Source organism: Podarcis muralis, chromosome 17, assembly GCF_964188315.1.
Source record: "Podarcis muralis chromosome 17, rPodMur119.hap1.1, whole genome shotgun sequence".
NCBI lineage: Eukaryota > Metazoa > Chordata > Lepidosauria > Squamata > Lacertidae > Podarcis > Podarcis muralis.
Window position 1 is genome coordinate 24,891,309 of NC_135671.1, and position 26,836 is coordinate 24,918,144.

At 42.8% G+C, this 26,836-nt stretch overlaps 1 protein-coding gene across 14 annotated transcripts in view; it reads left to right on the plus strand.

Annotated features, from left to right (window-relative positions):
* ELAVL2 (ELAV like RNA binding protein 2) overlaps positions 1 to 25,996 on the plus strand; it is a 159,898-nt gene extending 133,902 nt beyond the window's left edge. For 10 of the 14 annotated variants that reach the window (XM_028712028.2, XM_028712026.2, XM_028712038.2 and 7 more), the window contains 4 exons: positions 6,126 to 6,279; positions 10,273 to 10,498; positions 21,018 to 21,056; positions 23,149 to 25,996. In XM_028712028.2, the coding sequence (XP_028567861.2) occupies positions 6,126 to 6,279; positions 10,273 to 10,498; positions 21,018 to 21,056; positions 23,149 to 23,479 (750 nt within the window). In that variant the 3' untranslated portion in view covers positions 23,480 to 25,996. The remainder of the gene's footprint in view (positions 1 to 6,125; positions 6,280 to 10,272; positions 10,499 to 21,017; positions 21,057 to 23,148) is intronic. The other 4 variants (XM_028712029.2, XM_028712027.2, XM_028712034.2 and 1 more) reach the window with 3 other exon arrangements.
* Positions 25,997 to 26,836: the final 840 nt, after the last annotated feature.

A 26,836-nucleotide genomic window follows, 5' to 3' on the forward strand; every position in this document is an offset into this window, starting at 1 on the left:
GATGATACCAGGAGAGAAACTCCTCGCTTCTTCAGCCAAAGCAATTTGTCCTCCCTGCTCTCTGAGGAAAATAGAGGAATCTAATTAAATTTACTAGACTTCACTAACCTACTTAGTTGTTGTCACCTCTAGGCAGGACATGTTATGGTAAGATAAAGCAAATTGGGGCTTTTGTAAGTTGCATTTACAAAACGCTCATAGAGAGAACTTAAGAGTAGGAATATTGGAACAACTCTTATTATTTATTTATTTAGGGTTGGCTAATAAATAAAAAAACCCTGTCTTTAAATCCACAGTGCAGGTTAGAATTAATTCCTCACAGGGCAAAGGCTAGCCAAATATTCTGTTTTTCTTTCATGGAAGATTTCTTGACATGACATTTCTTCTGAATTGTCAATTAATGTGTATATGTATAATTATCACCTGTCAGAGGAATATAGCTTTTTAAAAAAAACACCAACCACCAACCTTGATTTTAACTCTGTGGGTTTTCTTCCCACTCAGCAGTATTTAAAAAATCATAAATGTATTGCCATTACGGAGGTGTTGGCAAGTAGGATTTGAAACACTTTTTTATTTTTTTACGCAACTGCTCTAAAGTTTTAATAGTTACCTATGCAATAACTGTCCCAGTTGCTGAAATTGTATATTACCACACCTGGTTGTGAAATGCAAATATTGGTTCATATAAGAGTCTGATTAAGGAACTTGATTTTTAAAGGGTATCTAAGCTCACAGACCTACATTTATTTTGCTCTGCTTTTTGTTTCCTGTTGCAACCACTCTTACTGCTGAAGAGACAACCCACTTTTGAGTTTAAAACTGACTTGCCTCTTTGGTAGTGAGACTGATGTTTCTTGCCAAGGGTTTTTATTTCTAGGTAAACCTAAAAAATGTAGGCAGCAGAGAAGTTGGAATGCACATGCTTAAAAGTCACATTGCACTTAAATAGGCTTCTGTATTTAAGGAAGGTGTTGCAATCCTGCAAACGTCGGTTTGTCACCTTGCTTCTTGGCACTTGGAAGCAACGGCTACTTCAAAACACATATGCTGGTGTAATAAATTGTTCCGGTGCCACCTGTATTCTGCAAACGTCTGAATTTATGAACGTGCTTTTCAGAACGGGATAAATGCTTGAACTACAGTTGTGGGGATGCAGGTGGCGCTGTGGGTTAAACCACAGAGCTTAGGACTTGCTGATCAGAAGCTTGGCGGTTCGAATCCCCGCGACGGAGTGAGCTCCCGTTGTTCGGTCCCTGCACCTGCCAACCTAGCAGTTCGAAAGCACGTCAAAGTGCAAGTAGATAAATAGGTACCGCTCCGGCGGGAAGGTAAACGGCATTTCCGTGCGCTGCTCTGGTTTGCCAGAAGCGGCTTAGTCATGCTGGCCACATGACCCGGAAGCTGTACGCCAGCTCCCTCGGCCAATAAAGCGAGATGAGTGCCGCAACCCCAGAGTCGGTCACGACTGGACCTAATGGTTAGGAGTCCCTTTACCTTTACCTTACAGTTGTCCAACGTTAGAAAATATAGATAACCAAATATACTTTGCGGGAACGTAGCACTGCCTCTTTCCAGTGTGCATGTTTGAAGAAGAGAAAAAACAGCCGCAGAAACTCTTGTGCAACTGAGAAGTATGGCTTGGTAGACACCAGTTTTTAATGGTGATCTTTTCCATTAACCAACGTGTCAAGAGAACGGTGAAATATGTATGCATTGTATAAAAACCCCCTCAGAACATCTGAAGGAAATGAACTGTGAAGGTGAGGACGGAGCCCCCTTTGCAACCTCTGCAGTTGTACTTTCCATATTAAAGAACATTGATCCCAGTGAGTGGCAAAAGAAGGTCCTATTTGGAGGTTTAATTAAAGTGAGTGAATTTTATTGATGCTATCAATCAGCGGAGATTGAGGGAAAGGGCTTGGTGCCAAACCATTTAGTGCTCTTGACAGGGTAATTAAATACCACAGGACTGTACTCTCAAGATAAAGTGAAGTGCTTCTGCAGATGTGAGGGAGAATAACAATTTGTGTTGGGACCAAAAAAGAAAATAAAGTCTAGGTCCCTTTCTAAATTGTCTACACGGGTTTTAAAAATTGTGATCAGAATTGTTTGGACCGATAGCAAATATCAGTCATATCACTGCTATTTTTCTAGAAATCGGGTCTTCCCTTAAAGAGTATTGCGGTGAGACCTGGAAAACCGACATCCTGTGTTGTGGGTGGGTACGATTGGTCAGCCACAACACCCAGTTGGTAGGTCCCTCGAGGCTGGGTGCAATCTGGCCAATGGGATGCAGTCCAAACAGTTCGAGGGACCTATTTATGCCCATGCATGTGACCCAGAGCTTCCTCTTTCGGCACGTGTATTTGGGACACCCGCCCACCTCTCCCTACTTTTAGGGCTTTGCGCTTGACTCTGCTATGCCATCGTGTGTCGTCTGTCATTGGGACAGGGGCACGGCAGGAATTTTCCCCACTTGGCTAATTGGCCGTTGCCATTTGGGTTTCTCCTGCCGTGTAGCAAATCGTCACAACTTGTAAGGTTGCAGATAGGCTCTGGTTCAGGTGATAGGGATGGGAGAACGCTCTCGCCATCCCTACGTGAAGGGTATTCCGTTAAAGGAATCCAGGGACTCGATGGTTTGGTCAGCCCCTGAGAGGTGGTTGTTCCCGTGCCTGGGTCCAGGGGGACATTTGGGTGGCGGAGATAGCCCGTTCCCATCTGTCCACTTATCCAGGTGTTCACCCTAGGCTGACCTATGCTGGAACCCTGGGTCAGCGCTACATGCATGGCAGGGAGCTAGTTGAACCAGGGCCTATGCAACCAGTCACTTTCTGTAATCAATAAAGTTGTGGCCTAAAGTCTGCCAAAAACCAAACCAAAATTTTGGGTCAAGTGTTAATTTATTTAGGGGGGAGGTTTCTGGGTCTGAACACGCAAATGGTTCCCCCATCCTGATGGAAAATATGTTTGATATAACAAAAATATTGTCATAAGCATCCATGAAACAATTTATTTACATTTCTTGCAGGGTGGATTTGATTTAAATCAAATGGATTTAAATCACTAGTCGGTAAGGCTTGATTTAAATCACTAGTCAGCAAGACTTGATTTATTTATTTATTTTACAGAAAGACTCATTCTTCCTGGTATAATCTTAATATTTACAACCAGATGAAGGTTTCATTTTTGGAATAATAAATTTTCAGAGCGGTTTTTACAGTCCTATCAAAAATTGATTCGGTTATACTAGAAATACATAGACAGATAATTATGAAATTATTGTTTATATTTGGACAATTGTTTATATTTGTTTATATTGTTTATATTTTCCGCTGTAGTTTATTGGAAGGAAAAAAACAAAAATTTCCTTAATAACAATTTAAACAATTTATTTAACTAAAACAATAACATTCTAGCATATGTACCCATGTTTGTTAACTGATGTGGTTTAAACGATTTAAAAACAAACAAATTGAGTTTTAACACAGATGAAAAACTTAAAACATTCCTTATTTCCTGATGAATAGCCTTTGGACTATAATGTAACTTAAATAGAAAACTCTCTCTAAAAGATTTTTTTCCCCAAAAGCATTTTATTTTAAAAATCTGATTTAAATAAAATAAAAAAACCTGATTTAAATTTTAAAAATCCGGTTTTTTAAAATAAAAAAACCCCATTGATTTTTATCCATCCTGATTTCTTGTGAGTTGTCTTGAGCATGAATGCGTGAAAGCGGTGTATAAACCAGAGTCATAGCTCTCAAGATATTGCTGTACCACAACTCCTATCATCCTGACTATTAGGCTATGCTGGAATAAGAGCTGTTTGACAGTGGAACCGTTTTCCTCAGGAGGTTATAGACTCTCCTTCCTTGGAGGTTTTGAAGCAGAGGCCGTTTGGACTGCGTCCCTTTGGCCAGATTGCATCCAACTTTGAGGAACCTACCAATCGGGTGTTGTGGCTGACCAATCTTGCCCACCCACAACACAGGGTGTCGGTTTTCCAGGTCTCAACGCAATATGTGCCCTCTTTAAGGGAGGACCCGATTTTTAAGCAGAGGCTAGTGCATCCTCCCTCGTGGGCAGCCTTTTGAGTGGAGCAATCCATACGACTTAATAAAGCAGACCCCACAAACATTGTAGTTCGAACCACGCACACAAAAAGACATTGTTCCATCCTTGCAGGCATGAGGCATCATTGAACTTCAACAACGCCTTCCAGGCCGGCAAAAACACTTGGAGGCTGCTGAGAAGCATCTGATCTCCGCGCCCTGCATAAGATGATGTGCCTTTCCACATTGGCAAGCTGGGAAAACAAACAACACAGCTTGAAATTTCCCATAACCTACGAAAAGCAATTTGATATTGTTTCAACACGTTTAGCTTGCAAACCTCTTCCTCTCTCTAGTCCAAATCACTGAGATATCAACAGGAGGAAATAAATTTGATTAGTTTAAAGCGTAGCAAAGTCCATTACAGCAGCGGCATTGAAACCAAGGCAGCATGTTGGTCTCGCGCAAGGCCAACTCTCTCCATGTCATGCAGCAAATAGCAGTGCTTTCGTGAGCACCATTCAGACATGGAGCCAATCTGCAGGTGTGAAGGCAAGGGGAAAGGAAAACCGTCAGGAAAACTGGGGGCAGGGTATAAATCATAGAAGTTGTTGTTGTTGTTGAAAATGCAAGAACAAGATGCATTTCTGCAACTACGGGGCACTGCCAATGCCACAAGTGAAAGAAGGATTTAGGGCAGGCATAGGCAAACTCGGCCATTCAGATGTTTTGGGACTACAACTCCCATCATCCCTAGCTAACAGGGATGATGGGAGTTGTAGTCCCAAAACATCTGGAGGGCCGAGTTTGCCTATGCCTGATTGAGGGCCTTTTCTGCTTGTTGGCTTTCTCTTGTTGGCTCAGTTGGTAGGTTTGTTTCTGTCCTCTTGACAAAACCTCAGATTTGATCACCATGTGATCACCGTGGCACCCATTCCTGGAATCACAAGTATTGGCCTGCCACCTTTGCAACTGTTGGTATTTTAATTACTGTACAGTCTCTAATAACACATCGGTGATTTATGATTTTTGTCTTGGATGACAGGGCTAGCCTTTCGTTGGATGAAATGGCAGGCCCAGCATTGGCTTAAACGCTGCCGGCTGGGTCCTTGTTGCGGGCTGTGAGGGCGATGGAAAACATAATCCACGAAACTCTACAAGTCTGTGATTCTCTTCTCAGTAGAGGCCCCAAATGCTCAATTCATGTGTCACAAGCATTGAGGGCTCTGGGGGCAGAAAGCGGGCGCTGCTGCTGCCGCACTTCTCATCCTGCTTCCCTGTTGATGGTTCTGGAAATTGTAAAAAGGAAAAGGAAAATAGATCTTTTGCTTTGGCTAAATGAGATCATAGTTCAGCTTCTATTTATAACTTTTATTACTAACAGCAGTGTTCGAAATTTGCAAGGCACCACACGCATTTTGCACCTGGCTATTGGTCACTTGTGGCCAAGTAAAGATACCCAGTTGACAGGTCATATAGCTCCTCCAAATGGCAACTAAGCATTCAGTTTAGGCGACTGTCATCCTGGTTTAAGGAGCTTGCATATCTGAGTTTCTAACACTGACTAACAGTAGTGTATTATACTAAACCCCAATGACTCACGCATCGCTGTGGAGAGGGCGTACTTGCCTCCCCTTTGATGGATTATCCTTTTGCCCTCCCTAGACGTTTTTCCAGGTTTCTCCCTTCCTTAACTAATTGATCCTTTTTTGTCAATGATGGCTTTTGATTTGATTTCATTTTGCTAGAATCGGCCCATATTTATTTATTAACGCTGAAGATGAAAGAAATGGCGTCAACAACTTCTGTAACCGTCGTGTCTCAACACACAATTTAGAGAGCAATTGCGAAAAACAAGGACATTTAAATATACTTCGGTATAGTTTGCTGGCATTGGATAACCTATCCGATCGGCACAGTACCAGTTGCAGAGGATGCAAGGTTCTTGGTTTAGATTGCCCATCTGGTTTTGAAAGGAAAAGTAGTCTTGCACAGTTCAATCTTTCCGTTCTTCTTGTATGGCCATTTGCATGACGGAACAGCAAACGCTTTATTCTCATCCCACAGGTTTCCTATGCGCGACCAAGTTCAGCTTCCATTAGAGATGCAAATCTGTATGTCAGTGGTCTCCCAAAAACTATGACCCAGAAAGAATTGGAGCAGCTATTCTCCCAGTATGGACGTATCATTACTTCTCGTATTCTAGTAGACCAAGTCACTGGTAAGTCGACAGCTGCGCCCTACTATCTCTCTTGCTTTTCTCAGCCTGGCAGTTTGTGAGATATTCCAACTTCCAATACAGCAAGCCTGCCTTCAGAATATATCAAAGGTATATATGGGCCAGAAAATACAATTTTCTGCCGGAATTTTTCATAAATATGCATGGACTAAAATAGATTGTAGTGTGTAGTCAGCCAGCCCTGAGTCATTTCCACCTCGAAGGTGCAGGTTTTGAAGCCTGTTTCATGCCTTGTAATAAATTTACAGCTGCTATAATCCTCATTTCCAAGCCGCCGAGTGAAAATAGTCCCTGTACTCCTTATAAAGTGCTAATAAACAGTCTTAAAAATAAAATAAGGAAAGCAAAATCTTACACGGAAGTGCTCTGCTGTTATCTTAGGCTAAGTCTACGTGAAATGCAAACTAGTAATTGCTACTTGGATTTTATATATATATATAAAGTTGCATTATCCTCGTGCTGAAGAATATTAACTGTTGAGATCTAGAGGAAAACAAATCCCACGGGTTTAAAAAAACAAGTCTGAAAGGCATATTGATTTGATGCATAAATATTAAACTCAGTCTTAACTCTCCAGCCACTGCCATCCTAGTGAGCATATTGCTCCATATTTTTTTTCTGTTTCTGATATAATATAATCTCAATGAAGTAGACTAATCCATTAGAGGGGCTGGAGAATGGAACACCCTTTCTCGTTATTCAGGGTTCAGGAATCTTCTGTTTTCTCCCAACGCATTTCAAAATCCTAGGAAAACATACAGCAGGCTTTCCTATTATCATTCTGCCATCATTTCCAAGCTAGATAGCGTTTTCTTCAATGCCACGAACAAAATTTAAAATAGAGCTGGTGACTTTGTGACCATCAGCTGCTTTTGCTAAACCAAGGTTTTGATTTGAAGAGAAAGTAGGTTTCTGTGCATGGGTCCCAGTTCAGTCATGGAACTGCACATGTACAAAGGCTAAGTACCGCACTTTTCCGTATATAAGACTAGGGTTTTGTTTTTTTATTAAATAATTGTGTTAAAATTTGGGGCTCGTCTTATACATGGATAGTGCATAGGGGGGATTTTCTTAATTTGGAGTCCCCCCAAATAGAGGGTGTCTTATACACAGGGGCGTGTTATACACAGAAAAATACGGTATGTAAGAACATTACCATACTGATGGATCACCCAAAAGCATGTCTTAGACCGGCATCCCATTGGGCTGTGGTAAACCCAAGAGGCAAGGTTAGAGCACCACGTATTAGTTACGTTCATAACCATGGTTGCGGCTGTATTTGAGCAGATTATTCTGTATTGCAACACAGGGGTTTGTTTTTGACACCATCAACATAACCATGGTTATGCAGACATACTTTGTAGAGAAGGACTCATTATCCACAGGCCTGCTGTTTGTCTGCTTCTTAAAAATATGCATCGTCACAGTATTACACGGGAATTGCCCTTTTCTAATGAGTTGTTTCAGTGTCCCCTAAAATTCCCTCTTCAAAAAAACAACAACAACAGCTCCTTCCAGGGGTGTTACTTAAAAACAATGTGTGTTTCTGAAATATGCATTCAGTTGGGGGGGGGGAATTGTAAAGTTTTCCTGTGCTTTGGTAGACTCTGAAACTTCATTTCATTAGCTGCTGATTAGGACGTACTCCCAGTTAACATTGCGGTATGGAAATCCACATTAAAATTTGTTCTAAAGGAGGGTAGATAGAGCTGCAACATAACATAGCCATTGACTAGGGCTCTAGGTAGGGTCGTGCTGTCGTGTGTTGTCTTCTCCCCTGCCGTATGCATTAATCCCGTCCTTCCATACGACACGTGTGATTTTGCATCTCGCTGCTCGTAGCGGTGTGTGCAAAATCAGGAATAGCCTGAACCTAGGAAAGGCAGGTCCAGAGAATTCTCCCTCTCCACCACACACAGATTGGGGCCAGTGTAGAGCAGAGTAACCCTGTGTGGAAAAGCGGGAGGCAAAAAATAAAAAATTAGCACGCAAAAAAGCAAAATGGCGTGGTTTTGAGTAGAAGTGACCTGATCCTGCAGATTAACCAAGTTGCCTAATACCAGTGCCTTACGTTGTGCTAATTAAACAGCAGCTTTCAAGAGATTCAGATGGGGTTTTTTTTACCCATCCCTACCTGGAGATTCCAGAGTTTGAATCTGGGGGCCTTCTGTGGCTCCAGAAGGCTATTGCCTTCTCTGATCCCTTAAACTTAAGTGTTAACATTACGTTGAGTGTGAAGCAATCTGTTTCACCGCTTAATAGGTGAAAATACCTCTAAACCAGAAGTTTCCAAAAAAAATGACTCAGCGCCCCCCTGGAAATCTACGAGTCAAGCCTGATGGCTCAGTCCCATCTGCCCCAAGGGTGGGGCTGGTGCCACAGCCCACCTGCCATTGGCCAAATGGGCAGGGAGGGAGGCTACAATCCACTTCCCAGGCCTGGGTGAAGCTGAAAAGGGTCCCCCCAAGCCTTGGGAACCCATTGCATGACCGCCAAATCCAGGGGAGGTATTGTTGCTGTCTTGCAACACCTCCTGACCTGACGGTAAATGTCATTACACAACTGGTGAAACGTGTAAGAACAGTCCCCCCCCCCAATTTTTTTTCTTTCCTTATGCTACCACCTCCCCCTTGCCAATTGCATCCAAGGCTACTACTGCCCCCCTGGATTGTTCCAGAGCCCCCCCCCCCCGCCCCCCACGAGGGTGGTATTGCCCACTTTAGGAAACACTGCTCCAAACAGTGTCCAGAGAACTAAAGAAGAAGAACAAATGTTCCAAAATTATGCAATAAAACAATTAATGCAACATACTTACACACACACACACATACATATCCTCATTCTTCTGACACACCTCACCACTGAAGATATTTCCGCCTGCTGGCGCTTCTTTAAGACTCAACCCATCTTTCCTGGCTCTCACCAGGTCCTGCACAGACCCACAGATCACCCCCAAAAATGTGCGTCGAAGAGGGTTCCTGGAACCTGCTGACTTCAACCTAGTCCAGGCATGGCCAAACTCGGCCCTCCAGCTGTTTTGGGACTATAACTCCCATCATCCCTAGCTAACAGGACCAAGTGGTCAGGGATGATGGGAATTGTAGTCCCAAAACAGCTGGAGGGCCAAGTTTGGCCATGCCTGCCCTAGTCTCTCACTCTAGGCTTGCTTTTTTGGGGAAGGCACCACAGTTGATGGGGCTTCCTTGAGCTTCTCACAGTTGTGTTGCCTCCAGTATTCCAGCTGTTATTTATACCCAGCCACTCTTTTGCACTACAGTTCCCATCTTCCATGACCCACTGGCCTTGCTAGCTAGGGGTGATGGGAGTTATAGTCCAAAAACAGCCGGAGACCCAAGTTTGGGAAACAAGTGTGTTACAACCTTGGTGGGGACAGGATCCGCCTCTTCAGCTTCTACGATAACGATATTCTTTATTGTCATTGTTCCATACAGAACAACGAAATTGGGGGGGGGGGGGAATAATCTACATAAGACATTCAAAACCAACAAGCCTTCTATCCCAGCCTGGTTAGCCCCCTAAAAACTCTGATACCCCATTTTTTAAAATACAATACACTCCCATAGAGACTCCTTTCACTGTGTTTAAAACCAAAATCGCATTTGGATAGAAACTGTTTCTCAGGCGGCTAGTCCTAGTCTTTATAAGCCTGTACCTTCTTCCAGAAGACAGAAGCTGAAAGAGATAATTTCCAGGGTGCGCACTATCCTGCACTATCTCTGCAGCTTTCTTGTGGCACCTGGAAGCGTAGATTTGACGCAAGGTGGAAAGAGTGCACCCAATTATTCTCTCCGCAGTCTTTACAACCCTGGACAGCATTGTTTTTCTGCGGCTGGTCTTGTCCTCCGTTGCTTCATACGGCTTGTTGGCTTACATGTAGCTGTGCAAATGGGGGTTCTGGGTGTGTCGGCATTGTTTTGGAAGAGAGCAGTGAACGAGCCTTCTACCTTTATGCAGGAGTTTCAAGGGGTGTGGGCTTCATCCGGTTTGACAAGCGGATTGAGGCAGAAGAAGCCATCAAAGGCTTGAACGGACAGAAACCGCCGAGTGCCACAGAGCCAATCACTGTAAAGTTCGCCAACAATCCAAGCCAAAAAACAAACCAGGCCATCCTTTCCCAGCTGTACCAGTCTCCAAACAGAAGGTACCCAGGACCTCTAGCTCAGCAGGCTCAACGTTTTAGGTAAGTGGAAATGTATAGGAACCCTCTTGAGACCCCCAACCATTCGGTCCAAATTTTCCTTTGAACCAGGTTGTCCTCTCTCTGGTAGGAATTGCATTTCCTCATATGAGAGTTATTGAGTTTCTTAAACTTTTGTGTGTGTCTGGAAGGCATAGCAGTCAACACTTATTTAACAGCACTGCAATCTGTTAGCAGCTATAAACAGAAGAGTTTAAGCCGCTAATTAGTAACGCTTAAAGAAATGGGGAAACATTCTTTTTCCAACCAGGGTTTTAGGGTTATTTTTAAACTTCTAGAGTAAATAATTCTACTAAATCAGACATCTTTCTCAACCATACAATTCTCGTTATTTAAAAGTTTGCCTTGGACATTGTCCATTCTTCTCTACTTTCTGGATCGTCCCTCTAACCTTGCCCTTTTTCTTCTTTTTTTCCTGTGGAAAAAATGGTTTTTTTTTGTTGTTTTTAAGTAGTTTGCACAGTTTTTTGTGTGGGTCTCTGTTCCTGTGGCACAGAGCTTTGCAGCCATATGTTTTTCTCTTCTGATATTTTAGTGTACTGAAAAGGACAGATGGTGTGAATTGAAACAAACATTGTGTTGATCTACATTCAGTAACTGCTTTAGGGTTTTCTATTTAGCGCCGTGCTGTGAGAGATTTTGTGTTATGTGCATATGCACACTTGCACATGCATGCTCTGAACTTTGACGCTGGCTTGCACTAGAGTCCGGGTTTTCCAGAAAGGTTATAAAGAGTTGGAGTCTGCAGAGAATCGCTGCAAAGTAGAGCAAAAACAGAATCGGATGAGTTGGTTTTCCTTCAAAGAGAAGCAGAATACTCACAATGGGGAGAGAAAAACCTAGGCTTTGCCAGGACTTTAATTTTAATGTTTCAATTAAGCACCTGGCCAATGGCATATTTAAACAAAATCCAGGCAACTTCTTTGCATTTTGTTCCATTAACTTTGTTCACCCTTAAAAGCGTTTGTCCTGGCGAGCTCTTCTGTCGGAGCCGACAAAGGCAGTTGTTTTTATTCAGTATTCAGTGGATTTTTCTAATCTTCCTAGAGGTTTTCTTTTGGTTTTTGTGTTTTTCTCATCAAAGGATACTCTTGTCAAGCCGCTGAATATTGAATAAAAGTAGACTTGCCCTTTCTCCATAGGCAGAATGCCTGCTCCAGTACTGAGTGCCGGGGCAGAGGTAGCACTGCTCAGAAGAGGAACCCCAGAATGCCCTGTGCCTGAAGTTAAGGCCATTGGGGAATGACTGCACTGACATGAAAAAAAGAGGTAAATAAACTCCTGCAGAAATGGCGACTGCCAGGGTCGGGACACACACAATGCCCCCGTGGCCTTTTCAAACCCCCTGAGCAGTCTTTCTCCAACATCCCAGCGGCCCAGCTGTCCCCTAGATCACCTGCAAGCTTGAGTTTTGTGTTTTGAGTGGCGGCAGCTGGATCTGAAGGGGAAATGTGGCGTGCGTGCTGGAATACGCAATACTTGTTGGGAGATGTTGGGATTAATTCCGAGAGCTGCACCTGCATTCCTTAACGACTTCCAGAATAGGTTTGCTTTCACCACTGTACCTTTCTTACAGTTTGAGAGAGAGAGAGAGAGAGAGAGAGAGAGAGAGAGAGAGAGAGAGAGAGAGAGAGAATGTTGGCCTTTATTGCCAAGGCATCCTTCAGCACTAATTTTGTGAACCGGAGTGGTTTCACCCCACTATTAAGTTTTCAAATGAGATGCTGCCCTCTAGATGTTGTTGGGACTCCAATTCCCAGCATCCCCAGTCCGCAGAGCCAGCGGTTAGGGATAATGGGAGTTGTAGTCCAACAATAAATGGAGTGGACAACTGCGAGAAGCGAAGTTATAGGGAACCAGGCAGAGGGCCTTCTCAGTAGTGGCGCCCGCCCTGTGGAACGCCCTCCCATCAGATGTCAAAGAAATAAACAACTATCAGGCTTTTAGAAGACGTCTGAAGGCAGCCCTGTTTAGGGAAGCTTTTAATATTGGATGAATCATTGTATTTTAATATTCTGCTGGAAGCCGCCCAGAGTGACTGGGGAAACCCAGCCAGATGGGCAGAGTATAAGCAATAAATAATAATTTATTGATGATGATGATGATGATGACTACCCCCGACCTAGAGGATGGGCAAGATTTCCCTGGCTCACCCCAGACGGAGATTTTCAAAGTCCTTTCCCCCATATTGGGAGTCTTTTCTCTCGAACCCAGAGCCCGTTAAAAAATCAGAACCCCCATTCCATTGTCTTCCATTGCGTAGCAATGTCAGGAAACAGTAATGGCACACAGGGAGAGGAGAAGAACGTATTACTCTCTAGGACTTCTGCAAGTGCAGTAGCTACACTGGCCTATGGGACTTGCAACCCAGTGCTACTCAGTGTATCAAAGTGGAAAAAAGAGAGGGGGGCAAAACTGCCTTCCCTCTGTGTTGACTGCTGCTCCTACTGCCATTTTGTGGAATGGCATGGGCTGGTAGCAGGCAGGGAACTTAAGGCTCAGAACTTGATCCTAGCAGCTTTCAAAGTTTTCCTCTAGCTTAATTTAGGCTTTTCACACTCTGATTCTAGTTCTAGACACTACTGCCTGTGACTCGGAAGCTGGTCAGACTATTTTTCAGTGGGGGTTAATTCCTGGTTGCATCCTTCAGCAGGCCTGTGCAGAGGGCGGGGGCCGCCGGGTATACTTGACCCGGCCCCTGGAGGGTTAAGCTGGACCGGGGGCTGCTTTTTCGTTTGAGTTTATAACTGTATTCTAACAAGACTCCCATCCTGGGTTTCAGATAAATTCCTCACGGCCTGTCCTTAGGTTTGTAGCCTATTCACTGCAGGGATAGGATAGCTCATGATGCAATGCAGAAGATTTTCAGGTGTGTTTAATTAATCAGCTCCAATCTGGCACTGGAATTCCGCCCCCCCAGCCCCCGGAAACTGTTACACCTATGTATAACTCCTCTAGCACAGATAACTAGTCACAGAAGTTGATAAATGTCCTCTTACTCAGTTCCCTCAATTAAAACTTTTCCATTTTAATTAAAATTTCAATTAAAAATTAAGACAACCAGTTTCACTTGGACCCATGTTTCTGATGGCATATTACTTCATGCCCAAACACTTTGCTTAATTAAAACACGAGGCAAGTTTTTCCATGCTTTATACTAGAGCAGGATGAATGTATCAGCACTTTTGCTGTCTGGAAGTTGCCAGAAGAATACAGTTCCTTGATAATGGATGATCCATCTTACCCTTTCGCACATCACATAAATGTTTCGCAGCCTTTGGAATCCGTAATGTCCTGTAGCCTCTTGCTCTTACTTCTGAAGTGAGAAATGAGAATTTGAGAATTATGCTGGTTTCTTTTAATCTGAGGTCTCATTTCTAAGTGGAGGTCTTATCCAAGATTTTAGCGGATTCCCACTGTGCATATACCAGTGTCTAGATCTGCAGTATTTATACTTTAACCTCCCAACGAACGTTATATTTTAAGTTATATTTAGAATACAGTAAAATAGACAAGACATAACATACACCTTTGCCTCGCCCTAATAAATTTTCTGCAAGCTCTCAGCTGCCACTTGGCTGCTCAATTTCTGGGCCGCCAAAGGTCTAGGAAATATTCCTAGTCCAGGCAAGTTCCTGACCCCCCAGGTGGAAATAATGACACACAACCCTATTATTAAGGTTAATGGGTTAAAAAATGCCACAACTTTATTGGTTACAGGTGAAGAGCGGCATTGGTCCTAACCAACTATATCCAACTCCAGCCCGTCTGCTTGAAGTCCAGGAAGGGTTAACCACCAGTCGGGGGAGTCCTGCTGATGCACATCAACTAGGAACTCCCCCAGGGTCACTGCTAGGGGTCGTGCCTTAGGCCCTCACCTCCCCAGGCTTCGGACAGGGCCACGCCCCCCGGAATCCTTTAACAGACTACCCTTCAATATGCGGGGCAGGTGATGGTGTTATCTCCCCTCTTCCATCTACAGAACAATACCAATGCCAAACCGCCAATACCCAGAAAGTTGTGACGATTTGCTATGAGGTAGGCAAAAACCAAGTGGCTGGTGCCAATTTGCCAAGTGGAAAAATTCCTACCAGGCCCCTCAACAGCGGCCAACCAAGGTCCATAGCAAAGTTAAGGAACGAAAACCTTATAGGGCGGGAGGGTGGGAAAAAGCAGGAACAGCTGGCGGGCGGCAAAGAGGGAGATCCCCAGCCGCATCCTGCCTTTATAGGGCAGGCCACGCCCCCGAGCCAGCCAATTGGCCAACCAGGGAGTGACGTGGCTGGGAATCCCCCCCAATCGCATGGGGCTGGCCTCCGCCCGCCGCGCACATGGAGGGGCCGTGAAGCCAACAACCCCACCTCCTCCTTAGGCGGACGTGGCTCTCCCATCCCAGTTAGGATACGTGAATTAATGTGTAAAGGTCATGTACACCTGTGTTATTTGATTAAAACCTGTACCTTCAACATCAATTTAACTTCCCAGTAGGGCTGGGAAATATCTGGTTTTCAACATCGTGATACATCACCAGCTAAACATCGTGAAATACTGATATATTACGATGTCTGAAATAAGGCTGGAGCTATATAGAGGCACTGGCTGGCTTTCCCCCACATTGTGATTTTTGCATCACACACCCACACAAACACCCACACTGTGAATTGCAATGTATTGTCAGGTCAAACACGATGAAACCTATAGCACAATACGGACTTTAAACTGGTTATCGACTTTAAACCGATATCATGAAATGGTCTTTGGAGCGGTTTTGGATGATCTGTTGATACATCGCCCAGCCTTAGTTCCCAGTGCAGCTCACTGATAGTAAACAAAGAAGTGCAGTATGATAATTATTGTAAATTAATTATAAAGCATAGAAACCTTAAGTAGATCTTGCAAATAAAGCTTTAAAACTGTATACTTAGAGAGGTATCTTAATGGCTGTCTCAATTTGATTTGGAAAAGGGGGAATCCTGCATTCATTAATGCAGCTACCATTGGCCCGACCCCCCCAAGGCATTAACATTTATGCTTCATCAGTCAAGGTTATTTCTTTGCTGCTAAAATACCATGTAGAAGTTTTGAGTGTAAAGAAATTTCAGGGTTCAGAATAATGGTCTTCATTATAGAAATACTACATGGATTGTGTTCGCTTGCAAACATAGTGTTGCTCTTGCCCCTCTGTTTTGGATTAAAGCACAGGAGAATGGGAGCAGTTGGAACTAAGAGACTGTCAAATCGAAATAGCTACACTGATTATCACTAAAAGGGTGATAGCAAGAGTTGAAAGGTTGGAGGGGGCAGACTTTTGGGACAGACCTAAGCAAGCATTCAAGAGCAAAAAAACACTCAGTCTTACAAATATTCTCTCTCCGTGGCTGCTGACTAAGTAAATGTCCAAAACTTTGTGCATGTCGTTAATTGCATACTGACAATCTCAGATTAATTCGATGAATGTTTGAAGACATCTGAAGGCAGCTCTGTTTAGGGATGTTTTTAATGTTTGAAATTTTAATCTGTTTTTAATGTTCCATTGAAAGCTGCCCAGAGTGGCTGGGGAAACACAGCCAGATGGGCAGTATAGAAATAATAAATTATTATTATTATTATTATTATTATTATTATTATTATTATTATTATTTTAAATCTTCACCAGTAAATGCTGATACCTTGGTTCTCAAACTTAATCCGTTCCATAAGTCTGTTCCAAAACCAAAGCGGTCCAAAACCAAGGCGCGCTTTCCCATAGAAAGTAATGCAAAATGGATTGATCCATTCCAGACTTTTAAAAACAAGCCATAAAGCAGCAATTTAACATGAATTTTGCTATCTAACAAGACCATTGATCCATAAAATGAAAGCGATAAACAATGTGCTGCAGTCACACAATCAATCAATGAGTAGCTGAACTGGTTTCCACACAGTCACAAAAACAAAAGACCCGCAAAAACAAAAACGCAAAATAAATAGCAAAAACAGACAGACCTCAGCGTAACACTCAAAATGGAAGCGTGGCGCTCAAAACAGAGCATGTTCGGCTTCCGAAAAAGTTTTGCAAACCAGAACATTTACTTCCGGGTTTGCAGTATTTGGGTTCCAAGTCGTTTGAGTACCAAGGCATTTGAGAACCAAGGGTCCACTGTAATCGCCTAATTGTCAGAATTCATGTGTATCCCCCTGCCACCCCCCCAATGAAGAGATGTGTATCTCTTGGCATTCACAAAACTTTTATTTGATTTTGATGAATCACATGCCAGTATAGCTATTAAATTTGCTGAAAGGCAAGATTTTGATGGCTTCCAAAAATTATTTTAAAAACCCTGCTGGGGCTCATGATTAGCTTGCTCATCCCACGATCACGTCTAGTCGCAGGGTTGTTGTTTTTTTTAAAGTCTCACCAGGGGCAACAATGAGATGAGGACAACATCGAAGTGTGTAATGCGGTTTCAGAGGCTATTCAAGACATGTTTTCTCCAAAGGCAACTGAGGGACATAAGAAGCTTTGTTCCTCTCGGACCACTTCTAGTTTTCGTATGGTGTTTTCATCTCCAGAGGATTTCTTTCCATAAAAGGCAAAACCGTTAATTCCAAGGCGATGTCACTGCTCATACATCTCATCTTGAGGTGATCAGAGTGTTTTCATAGTGACAACTTCCCTTCACTCGAACAATTTGCGTAATTAAGTAATTTATTCCATAGGCTGATAACATCAAGTGCTTAACATAGTCTTCCATTTACTTCTATAATTGTGCAAATGAGTTTGTGCATAATTACCCACAGATATTTGAAGGTTGTGGTAGCGAGGTCTAAAACAGAGCTTCTTATTAGGAGTTTTGGGTGAGGGAATTGGGTCAAAGTGTGGACGTGTTCGGTGTGAAAGTGGCTTGTGTTGGACAGGGAATTATGGACAGAAACACAGTCGGACTTTGGAACCCGGACGTCTGACGTGGCCTCTGATTGGCTGCAGGAGCTTCCTACAGCCAATCAGAAGCCACAGCTTGGTTTAGAAGTCAAACGGACTTTCGGAACGGATTCCTTTCAACTTCCGAGGTATGACTGTATGAATGCTGCTATCCTTGTTGTTTAGTCGTGTCCGACTCTTCGTGACCCCATGGACCAGAGCACGCCAGGCACTCCTGTCTTCCTCTGCCTCCCGCAGTTTGGTCAAACTCATGCTGGTAGCTTCGCAAACGCTATCCAACCATCTCGTCCTCTGTCGTCCCCTTCTCCTTGTGCCCTCCACCTTTCCCAACATCAGGGTCTTTTCCAGGGAGTCTTCTCCTCTCATGAGGTGGCCAAAGTATTGGAGCCTCAGCTTCACAATCTGTCCTTTCCAGTGAGCACTCAGGGCCGATTTCCCTCAGAATGGAGAGGTTTGATCTTCTTGCAGTCCATGGGACTCTCAAGAGTCTCCTCCAGCACCATAGTTCAAAAGCATCAATTGTTCGGTGATCAGCCTTCTTTATAGCCCAGCTTTCACTTCCATACATCACTACTGGGAAAACCATAGCTTTTACTATACGGACCTTTGTTGGCAAGGTGATGTCTCTACTTTTTAGAGGTTTGTCATTGCTTTTCTCGCTGCTATCCTAGAATCCTAGAATTGTAGAGTTGGAAGGGAACCCAAGAGTTATTTTATCCAATCCCCTGTATGGCAGGAATCTAAAGCATCCATGACAGATGGCTATCCAACCTTTGTTTTGTGGCTGGCTTGATAATTGGATGAATGTATCATATGAACAAAGACCAATGTATTTTGTAGCCTGTAGATGCTCCTTTTTCTAAATAATGGGACTAAAGCAGGCTTGATCCATGAGCCACTTCCTCCTAAGGTGACTACCTTGTTACGGAAATTAAATTTCCTTCAAAAGAAGCCAATAAAGCACACACTTTTATGCTTGGGAAGTCAGGATCTTTCATTAAACTCAAAAGGCACTGCTTCTAGTTTATATTTTTAAAACTGCTTTTAATCATGGTTGCGAGCACATTTGCAAAGGCAGAATGAAAGATTTGAAAGGCAGAATGAAAACAAATCAATTTTGTTACATATTGCCACTTAATTTTTATCATTTATTAATTTTAGAAATTTATATGTTGTGTCTCGGAATTCCCTGAGTGGCTTTTCAATACACACAAAAAAAATCAGAAATGCAATAAACATTTTCTAAACAGAGCATTACATTTGGGAAAAGGCGACTGGCCTCATCACTCACCTCTCTGATTCTCAGGGTTTAAACCAGGCATAGGCAAACTCAGCCCTCCAGATGTTTTAGGACTACAACTCCATCATCCCTAGCTAACAGGAGCAGTGGTCAGGGATGATGGGAGCTGTAGTCCCAAAACATCCGGAGGGCTGAGTTTGCCTATGCCTGGTTTAGATGCTCTGCTTCAAGACTGCCACATTCTTCCCTGTGCTTTTGCAGACCTGTCCACCCCCAAGTCTACTCTTTAATTGACAAACAAACCCTTTAGGTCAGGGGTGGCTAGCTTGTGGGCCATATGCATCCTTTATTTTTTAGTTTCCCCCACAGATTTGTACCTTACATGGGTTCCCTGGACTTCATCAAGGCCCCTAGGTGATTTTTCAATTGATTTCCATTATGTAATAACTCCCCCCCCCCCCGCAGAAAAAGAGAGAGTCGGGCAGCTTAGTTCCATGTTGTATGTGTGTGCTTTGTGTTGGTTTCCGCCGCTCATGAACAGTGCTTCTCAGCTGCCTGTGAAGCTATCAGCAGCACGATCGTTAGCCCTTCCATATTCGGATTAACTCTTCCTTCCGAAGAGGGATGACCTGTCACCATCACTCTCAAGAGCCGCTGAAGTGCTGGTTCTCAAGGATGATCATGAATGATTGTCTCTCTTCTGAAGACATCGGCAGGATTACTAGAGCTCTTGGTGTGTGAGGGTTGGCCAACTCTCAAAACCACTCCTGCTTTAGTCAGAGCTCAGAAATATGTGTGTGTGTGTGTGTGTGTGTGTGTGTGTGTGTGTGTGTGTGTGTTTTTAAAATCCAAGTCAACACCAGCTTAGTCATTGTGAGCAGAAGGCAGCACACAGGGCAAATCTTTTCACTTCTGCTCCTCCCCATTGGTTGGTTGGTTGGCATCCATCTGTCTCAGGAGAAAATGGAAGAGAGTGTCTTCAGGGTGAAGTCAAACTGTTGGGAGAGTTATGGCGCCTGCTGTGACTGTGGAGACCGATACAGGAGAGACCTGTTTTGTTGCAGACGGGGAGACGAAGGCGTCCTGTTGTGCTGGCGCAAGTGTATCACGGTGTTTCTTCTCTCTGCATTCCTCGCAGCGGTCATTCCTCCTCTGGTCACTGCTGCGTGGAGACCTGACCTCACTGATTGTCTCCAAGGCCCTGTGGTCATCTGCAAGGGATTCCCGCATGGTGGGGTTAATGTTGCCAGCCTTCCGTGTCACATTTGCAATGCAGAGTTGGTCCTCCAGTCGCCACATCCATTTTGAGAGCGGATTAAAGTGACTTAGTATTAATCACAGTAACGGCTGGTGCCAACCTTTCACTCAGCCAGACACAAGCAAACTGACCCTCCAGATGTTTTGGGACTACAACTCCCATCATCCCTGACCACCAGTCCTGGTAGCTAGGGGTGATGGGAGTTGTAGTCCCAAAACATTTGGAGGGCAGAGTTTGCCTGCACTCAGCTATACTAAGTGTATATGTTCTCAAGTGTGGCTTCTGAATTCTCAACAATAAGTGATATGGTCCAGCATTGACACAATCGGATATCTCTATCACTCTGATTGAGCATAAAACTTCGTGATTTGCATAAGATGTTCATGTTTCGCAGTGGGTTAAAAGTAAAATCAAATCTGCATTCCTTTGTGCAAGTTACGCTGGCACGGTAGAAAATGTTTGCAGTTTGTGGCAGCACGGTTGACATTTAAGCAAGTGTCTCTGCCAGGGTATAAACATTTGAAGATAAACCCATAGCATACTATTTAATTGTGGTACGAGAAGGTAATGTCTTATCGTCGGAAATCTTGAGGAACGGACTTTAGGAAACGTGTGCAGAGTAACTTAATATGTGTTTCAGCCCAAAGGGCTTTCCGATAATGGAGTGAGAGTGTGGACAAAATGGTCTGGTCCCTCGTGTAAAGACTTCTGTGTGAAATTCATTTTCTGAACCAGTATTTTAATACGTGTGTTCTGTCACTTTTTTAAAAAAAAACAACACCTAATTGTCTTGGTAGCATGGAATTGGAAAGCCTTGTTTTATGTCCTCCCGAGGCTGAGCTGCTCTTTTGCATAAATACCTAATGGAAATTTAATCAAGGCTGGCTTTGTGGGGATACTTGTAGGATCTCTCTGTAGCGGGGGCGGGGAGGGCAGAGGAGGATGCAGGTAATATGTATTGATTGTGCATCTTCAGCCTTGTAAGTCTGTTCTGTGAGAAGCCTTTCAAGACCCAACTAGCAACTTGCACTTGAAGGTAGACGACCCAAAGACTGAACACTTTGCTAAATGTGTTTTGCAGGTTGGACAATCTGCTCAATATGGCTTATGGAGTAAAGAGGTAATGAAGAATTGTGTTAGGTCCATAACGCTTAACCCTTCCTAATAATAAATTATACTGTTTTGAGTTGAACATACTTTGGAGCTAATTTATTTTAAGTTGCATTGTCTCTGCATGTTCAGACATTAAACAAAAACTATTTTTATTTCAGTACATCACTTAACACATTCTGTCTCGTCATTACATCCATAATTTCAACAGCTTCCAGCATTATTTTCAGTGGTATTTGTCTTTTTCAGTTAATGGCTGGCATTTTATTAATCTTTATCGCATTGCCTTTTGTATCATTCTAGCATTCTGCAACAACTATGGGCCTTTCTGCACTAGAGTTTTGGTTATTCAGCCTTTCCCACCAGTGCCAATAGTATTGTATCTGTGCCAGCAGATGGTCATAGATCCATGGAATTGGAAGGGATCCTGTGGGGATCATTTGGTCCAACCCCCTGCAAGGCAGGAATATGCAATGGTCCCATAAGGGGACCAAGCCTGTAACCTTGGCAATCATGAGTGCCTCACTCGAACCAATTGACTTGGTGCAATGATAATGGCTATGTAACGCAGATGCAATTCTTTAGTGCTAAAAGTACTTCACATGTACTATATTGGTAAATCTTAACGCATCCTGCAGGGTGATGATATTTTCGTATTGCAGCTAGGGGACTGAAGCTTCACAAATAGTGAAGGGTTGAAGTAGATATTCCATTGCAGGTCTGCATTTTTAAAAAGAGACAAGTATTTGGATTTCTAATACCCAGTTGTCTTAGGGACACTTTTGTTCTTGCTTTCGTAGCTAAGGCAAAGTTTGACCAGTCCGCAAACGCCACATTGAGTGTCCCAACAGGAAAGAAAGGTGTGGACAACTAGAAACTAAATAATGTGTCGCTGTTAATCAGATGTGCCACTGTTAACGTCTCACTAGGGTAGCAGGGGTCCAACTAGATACTGCACCATATGGCAAGGGGGGTCGATAGTTCACAAGGCTATAATAAAGGAACAAAACAAAAATATTCAGTAAATGGAAGACTGGCATCTCGCAGCAGATAAGTTCACTGCAGAAGAAAGGATTAGATGACCCTAAGAGTACAGCCTACAAATAACTTAATTTTATTAAACTTCTTTACAAAAATATTGACACCAGTGCTAGGCCAACATTTTGCCCCCTTGGAGGAGCTTTTACCTTCGACTTTTGTGTAGTGGCAAGGTGATTTCCTGAAAAAGCGAATTGGTGGGAATGGCTGCAATTTGCCTCATTTTTAACAGTATGAGGAAGCTGAAGGATACCTTTGTTTTTCTTCTACGTAAAAGTGCTGCTCCTGAAACTTTCACGCTGGCTTCCAAGCGCCGACACTTTCGGCACTTGTCAACTGTCTCCTGGCTTTGAGGCACACGCCTCTCACGTGTCTAAAAAAGACTGGAAGGAGGCCCCCCCTGAGAAGTGTTGAGCCACAGCAGGTGGCCTCCAGGAGACACACAACTCTTTCATGCCTCAGCACCGAGCACATTTGAGGCCCAATGCAGCAAACAGCAGAATAGTCTTGTCGAAGGGGATCCACAAAGCCTGGCGAAAGCCTTAATGATAATTCCTTGCCATGCATTTTTCCTGAGTTGGGCTCGTGCGTCCTGCACTCTACCTAGTTTGAAAACTGCTGTGCCGCAGCAATGAATGTTTGCAGAGGAGCCAATTCCTAGAGGCCGAGATCCCTTCGCCACCACCTACCCCCCAATAAAACATTTGAAAGAGCCAGGGCCTCCTAAAGTTGATGGCCACTGCGGTTCAAATGGGGTGTGTGTGTTCTGTGTCACGTGATCGATTATGTGTGGCAGGACTTACCTGGCCCTCCCCAATATTTCATTCAAGTTGGCACCCCCAAACGCATGCTTTGCAGGCACTGAAATCAATGCATACTTGAGGCACAAAACTAGGCAGAAAGGCTCTCAGTTTAAACTTGTGCAGCATGCTGATACCATGTGGAAGTAGACTGCATTTTTAAATTAATGTTCTGAACTTGCCTTCTCCTTAAAATAAAAAATCTCCTTTTTGTCTCTCTCTCTCTCTCCCTTTCTCTTGTCTTTGCCCCTCTCTGTTGGTTAGTAGGTTTTCTCCGATGACCATTGATGGAATGACCAGTTTGGCTGGGATCAATATCCCGGGACATGCCGGGACCGGGTGGTGCATTTTTGTTTACAATTTAGCTCCCGATGCAGACGAGAGCATCCTGTGGCAAATGTTCGGACCCTTCGGGGCTGTCACCAACGTGAAGGTCATCCGCGACTTCAACACAAACAAGTGCAAAGGCTTTGGATTTGTGACTATGACAAACTATGACGAGGCGGCCATGGCTATCGCCAGCCTGAACGGATACCGCCTTGGAGACAGAGTTTTGCAGGTCTCGTTTAAAACAAACAAAACGCACAAAGCCTAATGAGGTGCCCTCGGCCCAGTTTATATTTGAAAACTTATTCGACAAAGGCAAGTTAAAAGAAACTTTATACATTAGTAAATGTCTTTGTAAGTCAGTGTTGAGATGGGGGGGCGGGGGATAAAAGACTAGCATCCTAAGAAATATGCGAGATTTTTTATTGCTAGTATTTGAATTTAAAAAAAAAAACTTCTTAAATATCTTATGTTTGAATATGGACAAGAGGTACAGGGTTTTTACCTGTCACAATGCATTCTATTGCCTTCTTTGAAGAAGGCGGAACCTTTTAAAATGTTTGAGCTTAAGGGAAGACGATTTCTTTTACACGACTGCCTTGAACCTGTGAGTAGTTAATTGAGGCTTTGTGTTAACGATCCTTGAGTTAGTTTAGTCTTACGTTGTGTTTGATTTACACTTTAATGCCTTGCAGTTTAGTCTGTTCAAGAAAAGTGTTTCGAAGTTTACATTTTTATTTATAAAGTTTGAAAGTATTTATTTTGTAATTATTATTTGGGTCTGGGGGAAGGGGGGGTGGTGCATTATAAAAGCTTATTGTAAGATTAATGGAGAACTTTTCGTAAAGCAGTACCTTGCCAAAGAGATAAGAGCCTCTTTGATGTGGGTTTAAAAAAACAAAACAAAGCATCTATTTTTATAAAAAAGAGAAAATTTGGAGAAACTTTTTACAGGTCCTGGAACAAATATTTTGACTTGAATACTTTGAGAAATCTCTTCATATGACACCTAGTGAGCTTTTAAAACTTACCAGGAAATTTGCAGTGGTTGGGGGAAAAAAACACTTTAGAGAGATTTATGATGTAGAAATTCTTTAGAGATCTTTGTTACTCAAGAAGTTGGAATCACTGAGAAATGCACTGCTGGTTTTGATTTTGTAATCGTTGGTGCAGTCTCTGAACATCCTGGTTACTATGTGATAGGTGGCTCACATTAACTTGTGTGGTTTTGAAACAAAAGGAGGAAAAACAATTAAAAGTATATAAGAGCAGGCAAGAAATTTAAATTAACTGAGATAGGGGAAAAAAATCTGTTCTTCCTATAGAATTCCCTTCAGATAGAGCTCATGGTGTTTAGTGATGTACTTCCAGTATTGTTTGAAGAATTGTTTTGTCTTAAAAAATAAAAAAAAAGATGTTTGCACACGGTTTGCACCAATGGCAGACCAGGAAAGAAGCAGTCTTGCGTTGGATATATTTGAAGGTATTTTGAAAGTTACGTTCAAGGCTAACACCTGAGCTTTGTGTAATGTAAATAATATCTTTTTTGTTTTATGAACCTCTTTTCAGCTGATAACTTTTGAGTTTCCTTCTGGTTTTTTCGTTTTCCCTTATTTAACATGCCAAGTGATGTTCAAAATTCTGAATGTTTTTGTATGTTTCCTTTTCCTTTGTATAAATGGCATTAAGATTGTTACTTGAGGTCTGCTTAATTCATTTCTGTTGTCCTGAGGACTTGAATTTACAGTGTATCAGATACGTTGCAAATTTTGTCTGTAGATAGTCTAGCTTCAGCTGTTTATGGTGATGCTACATTTTTGTTTATAAATATGTTTGTGGTAAAAAAAAATGAGTATAACCATAGGTTTTGAACAAATTCCTTACATTTTTCATACCAGAATCATAAATACCTGTATGCTATTGAAATTTAACTTTGTATGACGCTTAAAAACACTTATTTGGGGAAAATAATAAAGACTTTACCATGTATGGAAGAAATTTAAGGTCAAAAAAAGTACAAATATTTTCTGATTAGCATCTAGCTTATAATAAATTTTTAAAAAGCTGAAGGCCGGCAGAGCCTTCTCCAGGATGCACTGACAAACTATATAGATCCGTCCTGCTTTTTGTATAAACTGAGATGCTCATTTGCTTCCCCTTAGAACCAAGCAATGTGCTATGCATAACATTCTTGTACATGATATTTGCAGTTGCTTTCCGATTCTTATTTTTTAAGAAAAGAATTGTAGTTATAAAATTTTCAGTATAGTACAGTACATAAAAAAAAAACAACTGTGAGAGAATAAAGTGTGCTAAAGTGACAAACGACTTTTCTCATGCCGGACTCATTCAATGCTCTTCGGATCCCACACTCTGGTTGGGATCCGCATTAACACAAATTCCCTGTGCTTCAGAAGGTGATGGGAGTTCCATGGTGATGATGGTGGTTGGAGTGGGTCCAACACCTGGTACCTGCAACCTTTGCCGCTTTATACGGCTATCGTGAAAATCAAAATCAAAAATCCACTCAAATAAGGGGCATTGATGAGAAGGCATGTGTCTGTTGAGCTTCACTTTGCACTGTTTATCAGAGCACTTAATAAAATGTAAGGCTGGTATTTATTTGAAGTTGTACAGTATGACTTAATTCACATCTGTTGGAGTAGAAAAAAAATATATTCTGTTGAGTATTTAAAAAGAGGCTGTACATGTTTTCTTTTGTGTTTGGATCCTTTGTACTTTTTCATGTTCAGTACATCAATAAACAAAAGTTGAAGGGAAAGAACAGTGTGGTACAGCGGTCTTTACCCAATTTTGTTTATTTTTTGAGTATGCTGTCGTGGGCGTAAGAGTAGTCTCACACACACACACACAGACACACACACACACACACACACACACACACACCATTGGTTTGAGGAAAGTGGGTGTTTCAGTCCCACAAACTCACATACACCCACAACTCGGGCAAGTTTGCATCCTGATCTTCCCAAGCGTTTTCTTCAAGATGGCAGGTGTTAATACAAGCTAGGAAGGGGGCCTAGAGAAGTGGATGTGATTACATACAGTGCCAATCTGTGTTTACAGTATTGAAATAAAAACTGGTATTTTTCCCTGCTAACCCCTGAGGCAGTAGAAATTTCCTCTGGTGAGCACCTGAGTGGCAGTCTGCTGTTTGTAAAAAAGCAGAGCTGAGCCTGAAGTCAAAGCCAGGAAGAGAGACAACAATGGCAGGTGTTATATTAGACTTATATAGTACAGAAGTCTCCTTTCTTTTTAAGGCTTGCAGGTCTTTCCTAGAGAATGTATGCCAATGTGTTGGTGCTATTTTGACCGCCATAACAACTTTTTTACACTGAGTCGAGAGAAGCAGCAGAACCTGTCCCCCTGCTCAATTTTCTGCAATCTCTGCATGGTGGAGAGGGTCTAAGAGATTGGATGGATGGATGGCTACCATGCTGAGACCCTTGAACCTAGGAGTCTAGTGGACGTCAACAAGCGCAGTCAACAAGGAAATGAGCTAGCGCCTTGCTCCATAATTGTTAAAAATCTGAGATAGGGCTGGGCGATACCTGGTTTTCAGCATCGTGATATGTCACCAGCTAAACATCGTGATATATCGCGA